A 20,204-nucleotide genomic window follows, 5' to 3' on the forward strand; every position below is an offset into this window, starting at 1 on the left:
GCGTCACGAGATCTTGTTCGTTTCTTTCCTTTTTTTTTCCTTTTATGCAACTGGTTCGAGGTGGATTTCAAAAAAGGAAAGAGCTGCCGATCGTCGATGTCTGTACACGTAGACGCGCGTCTTACGATCTGTGCGTGGCCCTTGAATGGCTACTTGTTGGAAATGAAAGTAACGCGTTTCGAATGCCGGAGCATAGGCGACTCGATCTGGCTTCCCTCCCGTCCCTTCCGCTCTTTTCCACTCTCTTTCCCCGAACACGAACGGAGTAAACGTTGCCGCCGTGTACCGTAGAGCTCGATTTGTCCTTATGCCGCGACTAGCGTAAGTGTTGAAAGACAGGATCGTCCTTGAACGATAAAGCTTCCATTCCGTAACTCGGTGCGCTACGGCGAATGTCGTTTTCTTTCATGTTCCCAGAACCTTGAGGAATTCTCGGTGCTGTGGCGCTATGCGGTTTAATCGGTTTCGGGTCATCACGCGAAGCGAATACTTTTCAGAAGAGAATTCCACGAACACGATATTCCACGGTGCGGAATCCGGATACGTTCCTCTCTACGTGAATGAATTAAACTTTCGATTGATGAGGCTTCTTGCGTGTAGCCGGTAAAAGAAGGGGTCGTAAAATCGAAGTTACGTGTTTCGAGTGTCCGGCATAAACGTTGGAGTTACGACGGTACCAAGTTTACGTTTAGGTACTCGTTGAAACGCGTAAAATAGGATATTCAATCTGGATATCTTTTATAGGTGGCGCTATGCGACATCTCGGATAATACGATTTATGATCTCGTTGTACATATTTCTTTCGCATCGTCGTTCGCATCGATCATCGTGAGTCTACGTAATACGCGCGCTCTCCATTCACGAGGCTCGTTCAAAATGTGAATGAAAATTCGTCGGCGGAAGAAAGAGCTGGTCGAGGCTGTACGGTAGCGGTACCGTTGCGATTCATAAGTCCGATAAAACAGTCAGAACCTATGGGTCTCTGGCTTGGTGGTGCCCGACCAGTTGGAATCGCGGGTGTACGTTGCGGCAATGGCAAGCAGAGTCCAGTTTCACTTTTCGTGCCAAGCCGCTAAACGGTCAGAAATCTTTCCACCGGCAGCCTTGCGAAATCCTTCATTGTCCTGAGGAGGGCAATGCGTGTATGTGTGCCAGGAGGTTTTCTCAGTCGTCGACCGTGATGAATACATACACGCTGAGTACTGCCTAGCGTGCACACCGTCGCCGTTCGACCATGTCCCTGCGAAGAAAAATTCTCTCTTTCTCCCTTTGCTGTTGGCAGACGACGTCGAGACGTGGAGAAATGTTCCGATCTGCAGCGGCACTCGACAGTAAACTTTCCAACGGCTTTTGCCACGTGGCTCGCTACATAAAACCCTATTCTTCGGGTAAGATGATTGCCAGATGTCGATACATCCTCACAGAATATTTTCAGCTAGCCTAAGGACTCCTATAAATCTTAGGATCTGTTTAGCTAAGATTCTCCGAAGGGACAAATAGTCTTTCTCTCAACAGTCCCTAAATCTATCACCTACTACGGGAAGATACGAGAAATCTGTTTTTCTCATGTATGATGCTTTCCACTAGCAACTTTCTCTCGAGGACAGTTAGCACCTTTTTCCAACCACCGACACAGAATTAGCCAATTAACAGCGACGTCCATTTCCCTTACTTTCCGAATCAAGGCTTTCCTCAGGGAATCCGATGATCTCGCATCCTTAGACCGCATCATAGTTTTCCTCTGCGGCATCATTGTGACGAAAACTCAGTCGTTACAGTCAGTTAGAGTCGTTACACATCGGTTCGAGTCGATAGTTGGTAGTTCGCAATAATCGATCAGAGTTCTTCGGCATCTTAAGCAATCATCGTCCGGACTTGTACCGCGCATCAAAACGTATCGACCAGAAGTCGAACTTGTGATCGCGAATCGCGAACCGCTAATAGTAATCGCGAGTTCTACGCAAAGTGTACGTATAGAGCATATCATAATAAATATATATATGGGTTCACGTCAAGAATAGGATTAGGGGCGTTTAACGAACTTTCGCTAGGATTAGCCATGGTTGTTATACGATAGCGGTAATGTTTATTATCACAGTCGTAAGTATTACAAAGTTATCGAGTAACCGCGGTGATTAGACACGAATGACGGTGGCCTCAGGTTCGATAACGAATCCACGGCCAACGGGACGACGAATGCGATGTGATACACGATCCTGGTGTCACTCAACGTGCAAGTAGTACTGCTTTCGATAGACTCAATCACAGTCCAAGTGGAACTGCCCTTATATAGTCCTCTCCCCACCTCTCGGGTCAATCTTTGTTTTTAAGGAGAGCTATATAATTATTCCATACCTGTGTCAGGTACACGTCCCTGCCGTGACTCTGGCTACGTTCAGTGACCCGTTATGTCACTTCGAGCCCAAGCCCATAGTCCTAAACCTTGAGCACCCATAATCGAATTAGAACATTACAACTATTTCTTAGTTTTATTACTTAAGTGTAGCTATAGTAAAAGTCTGGACTAGGGTATTGGGATTTTTCTCAACATTCCAAAAGGGAAGCCCCGATGTCCTTTCGTCTCCGACATATATATCGTTAAATATGTTCAAGTGTTTCTTCCTATCACTATCGCGACCTATCACTTCAGATCATTGGAACGCCATGGTCGATGTATCGGCTCGAGCAACGAGTTACGGCAGCTTTTTCGAGCGCCTCGGAAGAAATTTTAAGAAGCCATGCTTCGTCGTTCGACCCACTGTCCCTCGAGAAACAGGGCTTCCGGGACAATCGATGAACAAAAATTGAGCTACGCTTTGGTACGATCGCGATTTAATATCAAATTTTTGTCTGTACATTTTTTACGATAGCTTTTGAAAGTGTATTTTTTATCGCCCTGATAACAAATTGATATTAATTTCGCAAGAAAGATAAATTGCTTGCTTGAAGTATATATATGTACATATAGGGTGTAATTTTAAACGAGAGATCAGAAGTATCTGTTATGTAACGATAAAAATAATGTTTAACGAAATAGAACAACGATATAAAATGATACGAAATTAGGAAATAAAATTTTTCCATCTAGCTGCCGTGTATCTCACGTTCGTTCCTTATCTTCGTATCCTAGTCACCGTACACTCGTAAAGACGTTACACGTTCCACGTAGATTCTTGCCACGTGTGCCAAATTTCCACGTGGCATCAAGCGTCTCGCCAGTCTCACGTGTATTCTTCAGTCCGTTATAACTCCACAGGAATTTTTCAAGCGAATTCGCTCTTCCACGCTCGAACGTAGTATCATCCTGCCAGATATTAAAATCTATATATAGTTTTGTTCTTTCCAATTACGTTTGACAATCTCATCGAAAAAAAAAAATTCTATTGGCTCACTGGCCGATGCTCCAACCTAAGCACACAGAATAAAATTACCCTCTATAAGACCGTAATAAAACCTGTCTGGACCTACGGAATTCAACTATGGGGAACAGCAAGTAATTCCAACATTGAAATACTTCAACGCTTTCAATCGAAAACGCTAAGATCCATTATAAATGCTCGTACGTGACCAACGAACTAATACATCGCGACCTTAAGATATCAACAATCAAAGAGGAAATAGCAAAATATAGCGACAGATACAGCAGAAGAGTCAACAAACATCGAAACCCCCTAATTACGTCGGACCAGATTCGCAGGCGGAAGAGACACTGCCCGCTAGACCTAAACGCTAGATTTAATTAGTTATTTAAATTAAGTAATATTTACCTATTCACAACATTTACTTAAAAATTATACTTATCTATAATAAGTATTAACTTATTATAAATATTTAGCCATGTCACTGCACCACGCCAGAAAAAATTACTGAAAATTCTCAACGCCAGAATTGATTGTAAATTTTATTAAATAAAAAGAAAAAAATCTCATCGAGCTTCCAAACTACGTCAACTGATTTTGTGTGTGTGTTTTTTTTTACTGCAGGACCAGTACGAGAATCTGTCCCTGCACACGCAGAAAGGGATAGAGTTCCTGGAAAGGTATGGCCATTTCATTCGTGATCGATGCGCTATCGAGGTGGAATATGCTGCTAAACTCAGGTAAGAAATACTTGTGCGTATTAAGCGTGTTTTTCAGGTGCATAGATTTCTCGCGAGAAATTTATCGTTGGTGGCTGTTTTTGTTTAACCGAGATGCACGCCTCTCTTTTTCTACGTAAATTAACAAAGGGGGCAGTATCCGAGGTTAACGATTTCAATAGGACATCCTGTATAATGAGCGTGTCTCACGCACCCCATGAGTTCACGGACACAAGATGTAGTCAGTAATATTGTATTAAAGGGCCCCCTTGTTTGTTCCGTGAATGCCGTCTACTGTTGCACACTTTTGTTCTATCTGGTGTCTCGAAAGCAGCTTATTTTCTCCTCTCTACCGGTATAATATAAACTGGTTTATATAATATCCACCTGATTTAATAAAAAAATAACTTAATAACAAAAGAAAATATCGACTAATAAAGCCAACGTTATTTGTCGCATTTTTTAAGAAGAAACGATTGGAATTTAGCTACAGAGGTAGCGCGATTTCTTTTGAATTTGGCAGGGTTTAATTGCGACGAACGTTATCGGTGTCCCTTAATCAGTTGACGCATATGAAGTGTAGAGAATGATTCCGCGTGCTCGTCACACATCTATCCAAGGCACGTTCGTTCCACTGCATATAAATTATCACGGGCACGTTCCTCGCCTTAATGCGCCGTAATTTCTACGATACATGCTCGTGTTACTCGTACAAATGGAGTACCGTTTTACCGCGTGGCAGTTTCCCTCGATGCACCGTTGATTTTCATTAAAAGCATTCCGAACACTCTGCAAAATACGGTTATATTCTTTAAATCTAGCGCACTTAATTTCTTCGAGTTTCTCGGTTAGTTAGAGAAGTTCGGTGCAATGTACGACGAATTATCGGATACTAACCCAGATCTAGAAAAAAGAGCCCGAGAATCGTAAGACAGAAATAGCTTTTAGAATGAATAGAATAGCTAGAATGTCCCTTTTCTTCTATCTCAGTAATTCGAACGTAAAAGAGTTCACTTGTGTCCAAAGCAGCTTTATCGACTCTTTCTTAGCTACCGACCTAGACCCTCGATATCGAAACGTAAATTACTTGGGATGTATTTCCGTCAAGCTTTTGAATAACGATCTCTAGATCTGGGCAAAGGATACCGGGAATCGACTTGAAAATAACTTTCCCAATTTTTGAACAGTGACCCAGACCTACGAAGGGGAATTCAAGAGGAATCGAAAATAGCTTTTCCGATCCGACACGCGCACGTACATACTTGGACTTGCCTCCTAATTTACGGTTCCCGTTTCTTGGTATTTTAGAAATCATCGGCCGTTTTCACGAACCGTTTTCCGGTTTCGCGGCACGTTGAAGTCCGATAAACCGTATGGTTGATCTGGTATCAAGGACACGTCAACTTCCGGATGATAATGCATTTGGTGGCCGACACACATTTATCGCTCGCTCGTCGCCCGAGTGTTCAAATTAGAATGACTCGGCCGTAGTTATTTCTTGCTGCACGAATGACTAAACGCAATCTGAGCATGGAATTCTGGAAAACGTCCAGCTTTATTGTTCTACGTGAAACACGAGCTTCATCATCGTTTTGTCGCGCCGTTTTATAATGCTCAACGAGATTTATTTTTCCTTACGCTATTATGGAAATTCTAATCTTCGCGTTGCTATCAACAACGTTACGATCTGTGCTCAGTTCCAAAGGCGTCCGTTTGAAAATATCTTTAAACCACAAATAACTAGAAAAGGACCGACGTTGTTTAAACGTAGTATCTTTTTTTTTTTAATCTTTCACACGAACCAGAGATAAATTATTTCCTTAGCAGGAGACGTTAGGTTTCTTCTTCGTACGTTGTCTTCGGCTTGACTATTACACGTGATCGGCAATCTTGTTTCGTTTCTGATTTCAGACGTCTCGTGAAGAGCTATCAACCCAAGAAGAAGGAGGAGGAGGATTATCAGTAAGTATGAGCCAACTCAGAGGCGTAATACCGGATCCACGCTCCGTAGTAATGTTCCTCGACATGAATAATGCTTCAAAATAATTCCTACTGTAAAATACATTCTGCCTACTTTTTCTGTCTTATTTCTTTTCTTCTTGGCATGTAAATTATATTTTAGTAGGTCGTTCTCAGTCAGAGATAAATGATCCGGTAAAGAATATATTTCCTGTGTTTTTCCAAAGCGACTTTACTATTTGGCATTCGGCCCATCTTTTTATATTCTTAGTTATTTCGTGAACGTCAATCCTCGATATTTATTCCTCGTAGTCAGGATTGATCTCGCAACTGATCGCGTACGTCTTGCAATTCTTAAGAGTTACGAATGCTTCCTAGACTTTCGATTAGAATGCAAACGCGGCGCCTGAAAGTAAAGAAAAATTCTCGAGCGCCTTTGATATTCCATGCGTGGCATGACAGAAAACAGTAGCTAATCTCTTATCTGAGGGCGTGGGTAGATTGCATTATAAGTTGTAGTCAGTAACTGGCTCGTTACTGCGCTCATAGGCTTGTTTCTTTTCATGCTGCGGTTCGTTCTGCGTCATATTCATTTACGTAAACCAGAAGATTTATGACCTTGCGTCGTATAATTAAATACGAGACGATGTATGAACTTTGACCGCAGGTATAGTCCATGTCGAGCGTTCAAAATGGAGTTGAACGAGGTAAACGATCAGGCAGGACAGAGGGAAGTAATCGCAGAGAATCTACAGGCAAACGTGTTAAGGGAATTGAATATTCTCGTGAAGGACTTCAAGGAAGACCGTAAAAAGCACCTTCAAGAAGGCGCCAGATTAATGGCGAACCTGACCGGTCAGATTGGGAATCTGGAGCGTGCTAGGAAGGCTTACGAGAAAGCTTTCCGTGAGGCGGAAAGAGCAGTGGAAAATTATCAAAGGGCAGATGCTGATTTAAATCTCTCGAGAGCGGAAGTAGGTGGATGGTTTTGATCCTCGTTTCACTTTTGCACCTGAGAAATTTCGAATTAACTTGGCTGAGTAGCTTTTAACATAAAACTCTAAGCGAATATCGATCCGTGGATACTTGTCGAGGAATACAAGTTGCGTGGTAATAATCTGTGAACTCTGTATGGTTTATTTTATGCTCAGGTCGAAAAGCAGAGGATGAACATGACCTTAAAAACTCAGCAGAGTGAAGAAGCGAAAACCGAGTACGCGAATCAGTTGCAGAAAACAAACGACATGCAGACGCTGCATTATCACACGGCTATGCCAGAAGTGTTTCAACACCTGCAGGTATACGACATTGTTTGATCTATTATTTATCCGTCTGGAATCCAGAATTCCTATTCTTTGAAGATGTACACGATTTCAACGCTCTATATATCTTGTTGTAGGAACTCGATGAAAAGAGAATAAAAAACATGCGAAACTACATGCTAAAGTCTGTAGAAATAGAACGAGCAGTGGCTCCGATAATCGCTCAGTGTTTAGACGGTATCGAGAAAGCGGCAAACGAGATCAATGAGAAAAAAGACACGCTATTGGTAATCGAACGTTACAAAAGCGGCTTCCAGCCTCCGGGAGATTTTCCGTTCGAAGACCTTTCCGTGGCTAAAACGTATGACAGCAATAGTCAGTTGTCACAACCCGTGATGCAGCCGATACACAATCATCACCTGACAGCGAAGGGTACCGTTTCCGGTAGTAAAATCAAGAAGAGGGTTGGTCTGTTCGGCATATTCAGTAGCAATAAGGTAAATGTTGTTCATAGCGATTCCACCAGTGTAGTTTTTATTTGTGTCATAAGTATGTTTGTGATTCGAGCATTGTTCACGTTTTTTACTCTTTCTCTCTTCAAAAGTGTAAAAACGTCGAAAGTAAGAACGAAAGATAGTTACAATATGCACGAAATATTCTTTATCTTTTTGTAATTACCTTATTCGATGCTCATATTCGCATAATTATCTATCAACAGGCCTGAAATACGCACACAGATCTTTTGCAGCATGAGTGATTCGTGTAATTTTTAGTTTTCTAAATAATCGAGTTTTCCGTTAATTTTTAGCGATGTTATTATTCGTTTAAAATTTCCTTTTTATTTCGTGCGATCTTTAAGGCTAAAGGGATGGAATAGGGATATAACGTTCATTCTATCTAGTTCGAACGATAATTTAAAATAGTATCGTGTTAATTTTCGCGTAGCCAGCATAACTTATCTTTCTTCTGTACTTTTTATTAATTTGGTGGATGGTTCGATCTGCCTGTGTGGTCTCTTGTTTCCAATCACCCGTGGACTATGAATTTGGATACTATTGTACTTAGTAAGTACACTACAAATCGCTTGCTCGCCTGCCACTGTGTAACATCAGCATTTTGTTCTGCATCGAGATATATATCAGTAATTACGTACGTTTGTTAGATGTGTCTTGTTGGCCGAGTACAAACTCAGACATCGTTGAAACAGTAAATACGTTTTTGCGTATTACGGAATATATAATGTCCATGATATTTTCTTTACTGAGTTTTTACTCAACGCTATCGCCTGAGCCCCGTTTTTCCGATTCATTCGCTGAATGATACGCTTTTGGAATTTGTTTCATGCGAACAACAGAAGTTGATCGAGGTGGGCATAGCTTTGAAGGTCTGTCTATTTCTTTACTGTTGTCATTGTCTATTGTACGACAGTCCTTATTCACAGAGTCCCACGGTTTTGATGATTGACCACAGAATACTCGCCTTTATGTATATTTTTTTTTTATTTCATTGATATTTTGTCCAGCTCTAAGTATGCTCGTGAAAGTGACGCATAATATAAAACGTTGTTGAATTTGTATATATTAACTCTTCATTAGTAACGTAGAATTAACTCTACTATCATATATATGATAATCGCGTGCTTTCTTCTCTCTTGTTTTCCATCGTAATTCATTAAATATTTTGCTAACATTCACCTTTGAAACTTGGATACTTAAATTGAAACATTCCAGAATAATGTGCCTGGATATGGCGACGGTGCAAAGGAGGACTGCAGCGATCTACCTCCGAATCAACGCAAGAAGAGATTACAGCAAAGGCTGGATGAAATACAAGCAAAAATTCAGCAAGAAACCGCAGCTAGGGACGGCTTGATGAAGATGAAAGGCGTATACGAACAAAATCCTGCATTAGGTGATCCGATGAGCATAGAAGGACAATTGAATCAATCGAGCAACAAACTAGATAAACTCGGTGCAGAATTGGCAAAATTCCAAGGTTATTTCGAAGAAGCAATGCGCGCCGGTGTCAGTTTATCCAGGTGACCTTGCAGAATTTCATAGACTCTTTTCACGATCTACTTAGTTCATAGTGTAAGTTGTATAATCTAAAATTTCTAGTCCGAGTCAAGCACCACGAAAACCGACTAGTAATGGTTCCGCAACAAGGCCGTTAAGTTCAAGAAGATCCAGTCATTCAGGAGGAGAGGAAAGTCTGTCAAGATCGGCGTCTGATTCAAGTGTAAGCAATGCGAACGCTAATCAACCAATACACAAGAAAAGTGCTCCGGGTACGCCGCAGCCGACGCACGGGTAAGTTTTAATTAACTAATTCTCATTTCGAATTCTATCAATTCTATATCGGGTCATATTACGAAATTAATTTAGGATCTACCGTGAAAGACTTCCTTTTTGTTAAGTCGAGTCGTTGTGATAATAATGAGTTTTTGAATCGGTATAAATACAGATTAGAATTTTTAACTAGACCAATTAGACACGCTTTTCGCTTTACGGTACTGATGCACAGTTCCACGAATAGCCCGGAATCTGGTCTTGGAGAATCGAGGACATCCCTTCCTGGTAGTGGCGGAGAAGAATATTACGTTGATGAAATTGATGCTCAACCGCCATTGGGAACGTGTAGGGCTCTTTATCCTTTCGATGGTACGTACACGATGCATCCAACAACTTTACCAAAGTATTCTTAATTTATTTCTGTTAATAATCCAAAAAATATGTATATGAATTGAAAATTATATTTTTAGCGACTAGCGAAGGTTCAATACCGATGTACGATGGAGAAGAATTATACATGATTGAATTAGATCAAGGGGATGGATGGACGCGTGTGCGTCGCATTTCACAACCAATCGAGGGCTTTGTACCTACATCTTACATAGAGTGTCATCTCTATAACACTTAGCCACTTCTTTTAGAACGTTAAACAATTGTGAAATGAGGAAGTTTCAAGGTTATTCATACTATGAGTTCAATATGGTACATTGAACGATTAAAAATAGCAATGAGAGTGTTGTTAAGGGTTTTGTGTTGGTTGAATGGCACAAGGTTTCAGCATATACTCTGGTCAAATCATGGGCCTAAATGTCGGTTATGTCGTATAAATAAAAATTATTATGTGCCAATGTTCTGATTTTTGGAAGAATCTTATGACTTTGGTTGTCGAAGGTTCAGTCAATTATGCCCAACACATTTCCCTCTAGCTTCCATCAGTTTATCGAACAAGAGAGAACAAAGAGAAATTAAATTTCACTTTTAAGATCTAGCTTCTTTTATACAAAAGTGATCGACAAGCTGAACTCACTTAGTACTAAATAGTATAGTTAAGATCGTACAATTACTTAGAATGATGTTATGCCCAACCGTTTTAAGGAGGTTTCATTGTACACGTTCAATATTTGCGAAGTACGATACATTTTTTGAAGAAAAATGATAAAAGCACCCTGATCACTTGGATGATTCTGGAAACGCGTCTCTGTAATTTAGATATACACAAGTAAATAATTTGCAACTTCATTAATGAAAGTAAATACCTGTCGTATGATACACATACATACACACACACATATATATATATATATAACATGTGCTCCGCCTACACATCACGGATAAAAATTACGGTCGTTGTAATTGCACGAGTTTTTATGTGCTTTTTTTTATTAACTCGGTTGTAAAGTAGGCAACTCACAGACGAATTCACACTATCTCTGCCGAAGTTCAAGAAACTGATAAATACTATAGTGCTTTTAAATTTAATTCTTATTTAAATCTTATATATATTATAAAAATGGGGAAAATGCATTATTTGTTTTATGGCACACACATATATATATATGTCTGTTTCTTGCTTTAGCCGATGATAGAAATGTGATGTCGCTTCTTTACAATTATTTTTGAATTATTTTTTATCTTCTATTGTTCTTTAGTAAGTTTATTAATTGACGTTCGTTTTTTCTGTTCTTTTTTTTTCTTTTTAATGCAACAGGAAGGTGATTAGGTGGTGCTCTGTACAGCAAGTAGATTCCGAAGATTGGTCGGTTAAGTTTTGTTTATGATATTGCCTGGATGTGAATTTAGTTAGAATATATTTCTGTACATATTGCAAGGGATATGGGAGGAAGAACGAAATGAATGGTACGTGTGTGAGTGCCAGATTCGATGTGTATCCTGCGAAGCGATACATTTGGTTCCATTGCAGATATAAGTACGAAATGGTGGTGTTAACATTTTTGTTTGAAAAAATGCCTCTATTTCGATGCTGGAAGGAATTCTTAGCTTCGCAGTTACAAAGCCTAGATTCGTCCTAGATTCGATTGCGATGTATCGAAATCGTGTAGTCGTATATATGCTCGCGTATTAAAAATATGTATATGTATATGTATATATATAAATATAAATAAATAAATAAATATGTATATATATACATATAGATATATAAACTATAATCACTCATTAAAGTATAGCTTCGGTATATAAGGTACGCAAGTACACGAAATTAAACAAAGATCAATAGCTCTTTCTTGAGCCGCAATTACTGCTGCCTATTCATTCGCTGTAATTTCTTTACCCCCTGACATACGATTATATGTTTCACTGCATATTCTGAGCAACCAAGAATAAGCATGCAGTACGTGTCTTCGCGCGATATTTTTTAAATTTATCATTAGTTGTCAGAATGCGAGCTGTAAGATTTTTGCGAAAGTCAACAGTATTTTCGCGTGCGGTTATCGGTTTCAATGAAAAGTCAGTCGCGATACTTTTCGCTTGAATATCGATCCTTGATAGGCTGTATCACTTGATGAAAGTGTAATGAGAAAATTATTAGATAACGATAGAAAAAAGAACGAGATCCGTATGTCTACCTTAATTCTTAACATTCAATTGCGCGTCCATTCTATGTATATTTTGTGATTTTATATTCATGAACAAGTATTGTAGATAATTAACTCCGTGACTCATTATACGTTTAATTATTATTATTAATTATTATTATTATTATTATTATTAATATTGAAAAAATATAGCTACTAAACCAATATAACGTGGTTTGAGACACTAGTGTGCAAATCCAACGTATCCATCTATTACTCCTTAACATCCTTTTCACCATTAGAAAGGAAGTGAGTTAGAAGGAAAAATAAAGGAGAACTGTGTTTCTTAAAGTATATTGTAACATTTCGCGGACAATTGACTAGATCAGAAATACAGAGCAATACATTCTGATACCTGTTGTGCATATACACAGAGCTACATTACAATTAATACATAATACAGTTTAATGTACATATCGTTTATATAAATTAAATACAATTGTTCCTGTAAATTCTTACCAGTCCATAAGACACGTATCTAAACAAAAGAAAATAATGAATTTTTGTATATTCTAATCGGTACATTGGATTTATACTTCTCATTCTCTTCTTTTTCTTTTCAATGTTTTATAAAATCAAAAGTATTGATCGATTTATGGCGAAAATGTCAGTAATAGATCGCCTATATATTGGCAGTCGTTCGATTTATTACATAATAGGTCGCAGTGTGTCAAGTCCACGCATAAAAAATAATAAAACATATCTTAAATGTACAGGATACTTATTTGGAGTTAGTAAAAATATGGTAGTAAATTGAATCGGCAGCTCGCGATGTTACACATACATGGATCACAGCATTCCGCGGGCCAAATGAGCGAGCAGCATAATAATATCTAAAAAAATCCACACGGTACAAAACGAGAGTAAAAGAAGTGACAATCAATCGCTATCCACGAGATCAATGAAGAAAGTTCCAGGTACGCGGCAAGTCTATCCTTAAGTACAGATTATAAGAAACATCAACTGGAGAGAGTTCCATTTCCTGATGATTCTTGCCGCATATCATCACACCTGTTATCGATCAGTCATGTGCTTTTTTTGTCACTGTACAAAATACTTGCTTTTGTTCGGAATTCGCGTAACAATCTGCGAACTTTTGAACAATCTCAGTCAATAGTAATGGAAGCAAACTACGTCCATGTAGAACGATTATTCGACGATCAGCTGCTTTGGCAGATATTATTGTTTTCTTTGAACTATGGATTCACTTCAAATAGTGAGGTCCTCCCATTCTTCGACTTGTCGAGGGGTCAGTTCAATTTTAATTCGAGTTAAAGTACTTAGAAGATCGTGCATCCTGGCCGTTAATGGATTGGCTTGAAGATCAATAAATTCCAACGCGGGAGCGTGCCTGAGTCTTTCAACGTCTATGTCTAGAAAAATAAAATTATCAAAATTACCAATAATATCGATAACTGAATCATTTGAATATCCTTTATGTAACAAAGTAAGTAATGCTTACCAATGATTGAATTGTTGTTAGCAAGAAGCCGCTTGAGTTGCGGTATCCGACATGTAACGGGTGGCAAAGCAATGAATGTATTATGCGATATATCCAACCTTTCTAAAGCTTGCAATTCAGCAAGTTCTTCTGGTAGCTTACTCATTTGATTATGACTCAGGTTCAGTTCTAGAAACGATTACGTGTTTGAATTTGTATTACAGTGATACCTTTCAGCTTAAATAGAAAAAAAGAGATAAAATTTTCTTTAATTATCGAAAACAAGATAATAACAGAGACGAAAAAGAAATTAACAGAACAAATATTTAATTAAAAACAAGTATTAATCAACTTACCAGTAATCAGAGAGAACTTGACTGCAAATTTTGGTGGAATTTTTGTTATCACATTCCCTGACAGATTACATCTTTTTAACTCTGTGTGTCTCATTAAATGATAAACTGCATCAGGTACCTGCATTAGTTGGCATTCTGACAGATCTGAAAAATATAAAATGGTAACATTAAAAAGTGTTACGTAACTACTTTGTTTCATACATGAAAAAAAATATTTTCCAAAATCTATATCTGATCAAATTAAACACATCAACAGTTATATAAACAAGACATTATTAACGTTATATTAAACATATATATTCTATGTATTACACATATATATTTGAACTACATGTCATAAAAAATAGTGATGTGTTCAATTTTCACAACTGGAGCACGAAGATATTGCGCCCGGCCGTATTGTGTTCTTGACAGATCAGCTGTCGAACTGGGTCAGTGTATCAATATTCCACGACGATAACAATAGCAGTTTGCACACTTTTCAATTATTGTTTCTTACTTTCGAAGTTACAGATCGAATCTAATCTGATTAAGCACATAGAAATTATATTGAAAACGTGAAAAGCTTGGATAAACACATACAATTTTTTATAAAACCCGCGATGCACCTGTAGCAGCGAAAACTAGGTCATGAACTAAATTAAAGTATCTACAATGACAATTAATTTAAACAGACTAGTCTTAAATGTTTGCGAGAATCGTGATTTTGACAGTCTATGAAAACGATTTTTTAAATATTTTACAAAGTACAATTTACCAAGATTGTTAGTTTCTTGTGCATCCTCGCAGCGCAACACTACTCTCGTGACGGCGTTCGCCATCTTGCTGAGGCAAACTGACTCAAGTTAGACGTCTCGCCACCTTTATATGAAACATTTATTTTCGACGAATTTCAGAAATAAATAGCACGCGTTTGATGACCTTGGCATTCACTTTACTTTCCGGAAATTCGTACTGTGATATTGTGACGTGGAAATCAATGACGATAATGTAAAATGTCTGATACATTCTGATATTCGTAGTATCATATTTTCTTAATGACTGAAATTTAAATTTATTGTTATCTAATTTGAATTTTAATAAGACAAAAACAAATTTTAGAAGCGTTTTAGCGATGTGAAAATAGATGCGGGACACTCGCTTGTTCGATATTGCGCTAGAAAATCTTGTCGCCATTTTTCGGGCGCTTGCGCGTTTAGTTCTGATTTTGTTATGCCTTCTTCTGTTTCGCGTCAAGTAATATTTTTATGATTTATATTATTGCAAATGCTTATGTACGACTTAAGCCGATTAATTTTATTACCGAAGCAATATATTTATAGTTCACGATACTTAACATCGTACGAGATAAAATATTATACATTACTTCATGAATTGATTTATAGGTACAGTATCGAACATTTGAAAACTTCGCTACAACGAAACTACATTTCGTTCGTACTTATTTTTTAACATCATTATCTGTTTCAAACTTTTAAACACAATTTCGCCTTTTATTATATTTCAAACGAAAAGATTTTCAACGCTGTTAACTGAGTCAACTACCTGACTATGTTTTACTGTTTGTATTGACAGTGGCGATGACTTTTTGCTATAAAGTAGTAAATGGCTTTGGTGGCAAGCTACCATTTAAGGTTACGTTTCCATACATGGTGGCGCCTCGCGTACCTGTATTCATATAGCGTACAAGGTGTATACACTCGTATTTTATCTCATGGCTATGAAAATATACAGTATCGTCCATGTTTTACATATGAAAAAATAATGCTGTTCACATAAAAATTAATAATTCTTCGATTTCTTATGAAATAAGTCTATTTCAATCATACGCATTTATTAAATATTCATAATACGCTCACTAATGTAAATATTTTTTACGAAACAGGGTTCAGGTCGAGTGATAAAACTGCAAGCTGACTCACTTATTCAAGCACAAGTTTTATACTTTGGACAAATAACGCTACGAGTTAACTAAGTTTGCATGCATCGGTAAGCCCGATTTTTTATTGTCGGATCCATATGACAAAAAATTTGAAAGATGAAATTCTAGTTTTATTGAAAGAAGACAATGAGCAGAAATTGCACATTCAAATAATGAATGTATTAAAAAATAATGGGACAACAATGAAAATAACATGATGACGTAACAGCTTAGTAGTTCATTAACACTTTGTCGTGGATACATGTAAAAAGATCAGGAAGAAGAAACGACTCTCGTGCGACATGCAAAGCGCGAGCATTTACTTTGCCAGGGCCTCGTAGCGGTTCACTATTCCGAGATTGACCTTTCGTATGCACAAATGCCTCCAAAACGTACAATAGATCTTCCTGTTGGCCGACTGTTGACTCACAAGTTGAGTCATCCATATATCGTACAATAATATCAATAGCCAATATTAAAGTGTTTACAAACTTAAAATTGTTTATTAATATAGTTAAAATACAATACAAAGTATTCTAAAAAAATGAAAAAATTGCAAAGGAAACATAACGGCTCGGACGTCATAAAAATGTTTGTATTAGTACTGCAGTTATACGGTACACGATGTAATCGTATTATTTTAAGCTTCGTTCATAAAGACAAAATTTGCAACGTGTTCGGATCGATGGTTGGATAGCTTAAGGAACAAAGACCGGATACAAGAGTTGTGTAACGCAATGTTTATCCAACCAATTATCTATGCTAGAAGCCGGAGCGAGCATTTCACTTTTATTCGAATTGATGCACGAGTCGCTACCGCAGCAAAGAACACGACCACCTGTTACGTATGCTTGCCTAATGCATCATACTAACATTAGATATCCCTATCACCTAACGAGCTAACGTTATAACATCTCTTTTGCATTTTCGAGTAGTAATACTATGTCGGTAAAGATGAAAGACTTATATAGAGTATATATATTTATATAGAGTAGAATAGAAAGATAATTTTAATTATCTTATGCCGAACTTAAAGAAATAGAATTAGAATGAACTCTTAAATGACAAAGAAATTCTTGATAATACAATTCAGTGCTGACTATGACCAATTATATCGCTTCTGGTTGTTGCTCCGATGTTTCTTGTCAAAACAATTTTTCTCAAGTATCGCTACAAGTGTTGTTACAGAAATGCGCATTCGGACGTAGAGTGACTCCTTGAACGTGGCTGCCAAGTACCTCTCGCTCTCATTTTCTCCGCTTCAAGACTTTCGCCAGTTACCGATTAGAAATCTCGTATTTACTTTTGACGGCTTGACAGTAATGTTCTTAATCACGATAGAGCTAAGAGAAAAAGAACGTAATTAAGGCATTATAAGAGTGCGCCTAAAATAATTAACAAACAAAGAAACAACGAAGAGATAAGGTAACACCCGATACAGACCGATTCGAGACAAACTTGGATGAGGCGACATTGAGGAAGGTCTCAAATCTATCCGGATAAGCAGATAAGGCGAGGACTGAGACTCGTTCTTACTTCCAGGTTGAATCAGGAAGCGAGTCGCATGATCTATACGGTGGTTTGAAAAGTAAGTATCGACGCGGAAGACATTAGCGTACTGGTGAACCTAGTTTGTCACGGTAGTTTGAAAATCGAGCTCGTTACGGTTACGGGTCAGTCGAAACAACGAATCAAGGCCGGCTAGAAACGCGTATCGAGTTGCCAACTATATTAGTCCTCTAAACTCTAACCAAGCGAGTTCTAAGGTCGCTCGATACGACACGACGTCTATTAATTTATTATTCGATCGTTCGTAATTTATTGATAATGCCTCCTGCGGAGGCAAAACGATCAAAATTATATTGCGATGAAACAATTTCTTTTCGATTCCATATTTATCATGTAAACAATTTAGTTCATGTTATAAGCGAACATCAAGTTGCTTTCACGATTTTGCACACGTTAAGGAGATTATTTGCGATGTTTGAGTGCAATAGGGAGTCGAGCAAATTACATTACCGGCAAATGTACTGTTGCGAGTCGATTATACCAGTAGGAGATCGGGCCATGCGTTACAAACAGCTAGCGAACTTAAACAACCTGCATAAGATTTACGATTTATCCGATCTGCGATATACAGTTCGTGCTTAACTGCAAGTACATGTACAAGCAAAAATTTTCAGTGAAATCGATTAAGAAATAATCCACTAGACCGGATTTGAACAAACGTGAGCGTGGAGGTGATAAGGAATTAGTCTGAGTATACTTTTCTGAAAAAACATATACAATTTTAGCATTATCCGATATCTTATCTGAGCTTTTATTATCATATACACGAGGAAAAGTGCGCAGTCCATTATGCGAATTGTTCTCTGTTTCGTGAAACAGTTTTTATTCATCGATCGTACATAGTAAGTATAAATCGAGAAGAACATCTTGATCTAATTTTTAGAGAATCATGGAAACGCGAATATTACTCGACGAATGTTCCAGCGCGTTTTCTTTCCCCAAATGAAATTCTCAGCCGAGCGAAAGTGTAATACCTCAAAGGCGGAAAGATATCGTAGCGTAGAAAGTATCAAACGCGAAGTAAACAATTACGTTTCGCTAACCAATTCTACGTTAGCGAAGTAGTTTCTCGAGTCAACGCTAGTAAAGAAAAATACTACTTTCTGTCTGCTCTTTTATTAATAGTTTTTCATTTTTTTCTAAAAAAAAAAACTATGCGTTTTTCTCTTAAAAGAGTTATTTTTATTTTCTATCAGAAAAGGTTCAAAGACCAAGTTTTTCTGCAGATTTATTGTTTTACATTCGAAAATCCAACGAGCAAGTCGAAACTTTGTCGATGTTAGGAGGCGAAACAGATTAGAACGTCATCAAAGATAGGAAATCATACGATGATAGATTTGACCCACCTAGATTACAATTGTCCTGCGCCTCTTCGCACCGGGAAACTACCCTAATTATCGCCCGGCCCGCCAACTGGACGCAAACAGCCATAGCCACGTTCCTCTCTCCTTGCTCCTGAGAAATCTGTTGCACATCGTCACCATTGTACGCGGGTGGTCTCATCTCTTCTACGTTTGATTATGTACGACGGACGTGGAGAAATCTTTGTAGAGTTTTAAACGAAAGCAAGGAACTCGTCTAGAAATTCTATTTATTCGGAATCGAACGATCACTGAATCTCTTCAAAGTTGTCTAATCACTGTCGAACTCGTTGCACAGTGATCAAGTACACGCTTTTATGGTTTCTTCCTCGAAGTATCGATAGCACCCTTGATTCTCTCCACTTCTTCCTCGCGCATTAAAAAACAATCATGTTTCGGGACGCAACCTTTTGATCGTACACAAAGAACGCTTGAAACGCACTTTTCCGACGAGATACTTGTTGCCTGAAACTATCGCGTCTAATGCGAACTTCTAGCGTTGTCGTCGCAAATGTTGTCGGTATGTTTATCGAGAAAACAACGGAGAAACGTTGGCTTCTGAGAACATCGATGAACCGATCGCGTCTGAGACGAGATCGTCGTGTCCTCGATCTTTCACGAAGCTGCGAGATTCCTGCGATTTTCTGTTTTTCCCCGCACTTGAAGAACTCTCAGAAGGTAAGGGGAGAGATATCGAAACGAGAGTGTTTCAGGTGACGCTGGCTGGCACTGAAGTGCAGAACTCCACGCGGTGCTATTTAAGCCTTCGTAGCAGAGTCTCCCACCAAAGATGCATCTCGAATCAGCTGACTACTTTGTTTCAACTCCCTCTCTTTGTTTGAAAACAACTGTAGGTGCCACAACGCATATGCACAGCCAGGTGCACTCGGCCTGCAACCTGTCGAAATTGGAGTTAGGATTTTCACGAACGTGCAATCAAGGTGCCAGCTATCGGAACACGTCTCGTTTCAGAGTTCGCATTGTCATTGTCCTTTCAACGAAGAAAGAACAGGATGAATTTTCGTGGACCGTTTGTGTGTAGCTTTTCCGCGTTACGCTTCTTAAGAGTCGAACTACGTTAAACACGGCATTGAAGTTTCTTCGTACAGAAATAGGCGCGTAAATACGACTACTCGAAGGCCTTTGTGACATAGACGAAGGAAGTCTGAACATAAGATTGACGGAAACAGGAAGGGATCGTCGCAGGGAGAAGCGTAATACTCGATGCAAAAGTTCTCGCGGAACGGGATGACTCATCTAATTGCACGTTCTATCGAGATTGAGGTTCTTTTGATCGTGCCTGCACTCGGAAGAAACCTAGATATCGTGCGTGTAAGTTTGGAAAGCGTCTGCACGTTTACGTGACTCTGCG

At 38.6% G+C, this 20,204-nt stretch overlaps 2 protein-coding genes and 1 long non-coding RNA gene across 8 annotated transcripts in view; 1 reads left to right on the forward strand and 2 right to left on the reverse strand.

The window, feature by feature from the left end:
- LOC117243248 (formin-binding protein 1-like) overlaps window positions 1-12,296 on the forward strand; it is a 31,764-nt gene extending 19,468 nt beyond the window's left edge. Inside the window, exons 2-11 of one of the 5 annotated variants that reach the window (XM_033510556.1) lie at window positions 3,984-4,099; window positions 5,990-6,040; window positions 6,705-7,011; window positions 7,189-7,335; window positions 7,437-7,796; window positions 8,654-8,683; window positions 9,030-9,337; window positions 9,417-9,608; window positions 9,823-9,959; window positions 10,061-12,296. In XM_033510556.1, the coding sequence (XP_033366447.1) occupies window positions 3,984-4,099; window positions 5,990-6,040; window positions 6,705-7,011; window positions 7,189-7,335; window positions 7,437-7,796; window positions 8,654-8,683; window positions 9,030-9,337; window positions 9,417-9,608; window positions 9,823-9,959; window positions 10,061-10,218 (1,806 nt within the window). In that variant the 3' untranslated portion in view covers window positions 10,219-12,296. The remainder of the gene's footprint in view (window positions 1-3,983; window positions 4,100-5,989; window positions 6,041-6,704; window positions 7,012-7,188; window positions 7,336-7,436; window positions 7,797-8,653; window positions 8,684-9,029; window positions 9,338-9,416; window positions 9,609-9,822; window positions 9,960-10,060) is intronic. The other 4 variants (XM_033510566.1, XM_033510576.1, XM_033510586.1 and 1 more) reach the window with 4 other exon arrangements.
- Window positions 12,297-12,462: 166 nt separating this feature from the next.
- LOC117243277 (leucine-rich repeat-containing protein 20) lies at window positions 12,463-19,581 on the reverse strand. Of its 2 annotated transcripts, none has more exons than XM_033510630.1 (4): window positions 18,818-19,581; window positions 13,982-14,125; window positions 13,647-13,814; window positions 12,463-13,557 (listed from the first exon to the last, which is right to left on the reverse strand). In XM_033510630.1, exons 1-4 carry the CDS (start codon window positions 18,972-18,974, stop codon window positions 13,394-13,396), a joined length of 633 nt encoding a protein of 210 aa, XP_033366521.1. In that variant the 5' UTR covers window positions 18,975-19,581; the 3' UTR covers window positions 12,463-13,393. The 2 variants fall into 2 exon arrangements, with proteins under 2 accessions (XP_033366521.1, XP_033366530.1); XM_033510639.1 differs by lacking the exon at window positions 18,818-19,581 and adding an exon at window positions 14,739-15,122.
- Window positions 16,895-18,283, reverse strand: LOC117243305. Its single transcript, XR_004495438.1, has 2 exons — window positions 17,361-18,283; window positions 16,895-17,245 (listed from the first exon to the last, which is right to left on the reverse strand). It is a non-coding gene; the product is annotated as an uncharacterized LOC117243305 (long non-coding RNA).
- Window positions 19,582-20,204: the final 623 nt, after the last annotated feature.

The sequence above is a fragment of the Bombus vosnesenskii genome, unplaced genomic scaffold, assembly GCF_011952255.1.
Source record: "Bombus vosnesenskii isolate JDL3184/JDL3185 unplaced genomic scaffold, Bvos_JDL3184-5_v1.1 scf7180000013262, whole genome shotgun sequence".
NCBI classification, from domain to species: domain Eukaryota; kingdom Metazoa; phylum Arthropoda; class Insecta; order Hymenoptera; family Apidae; genus Bombus; species Bombus vosnesenskii.

Bases quoted from the DNA above. Each gene is read 5' to 3' on its own strand.
- LOC117243277 (XM_033510630.1), bottom strand. From the start codon at position 18,974: ATGAGACCACCCGCGTACAATGGTGACGATGTGCAACAGATTTCTCAG. The intron at 13,815-13,981 runs GTAAGTTGATTA...AATCGTTTCTAG, and splicing joins CAAGTTCTCTCTGATTACTG to AACTGAACCTGAGTCATAAT. The intron at 13,558-13,646 runs GTAAGCATTACT...TTATTTTTCTAG, and splicing joins TAACAACAATTCAATCATTG to ACATAGACGTTGAAAGACTC.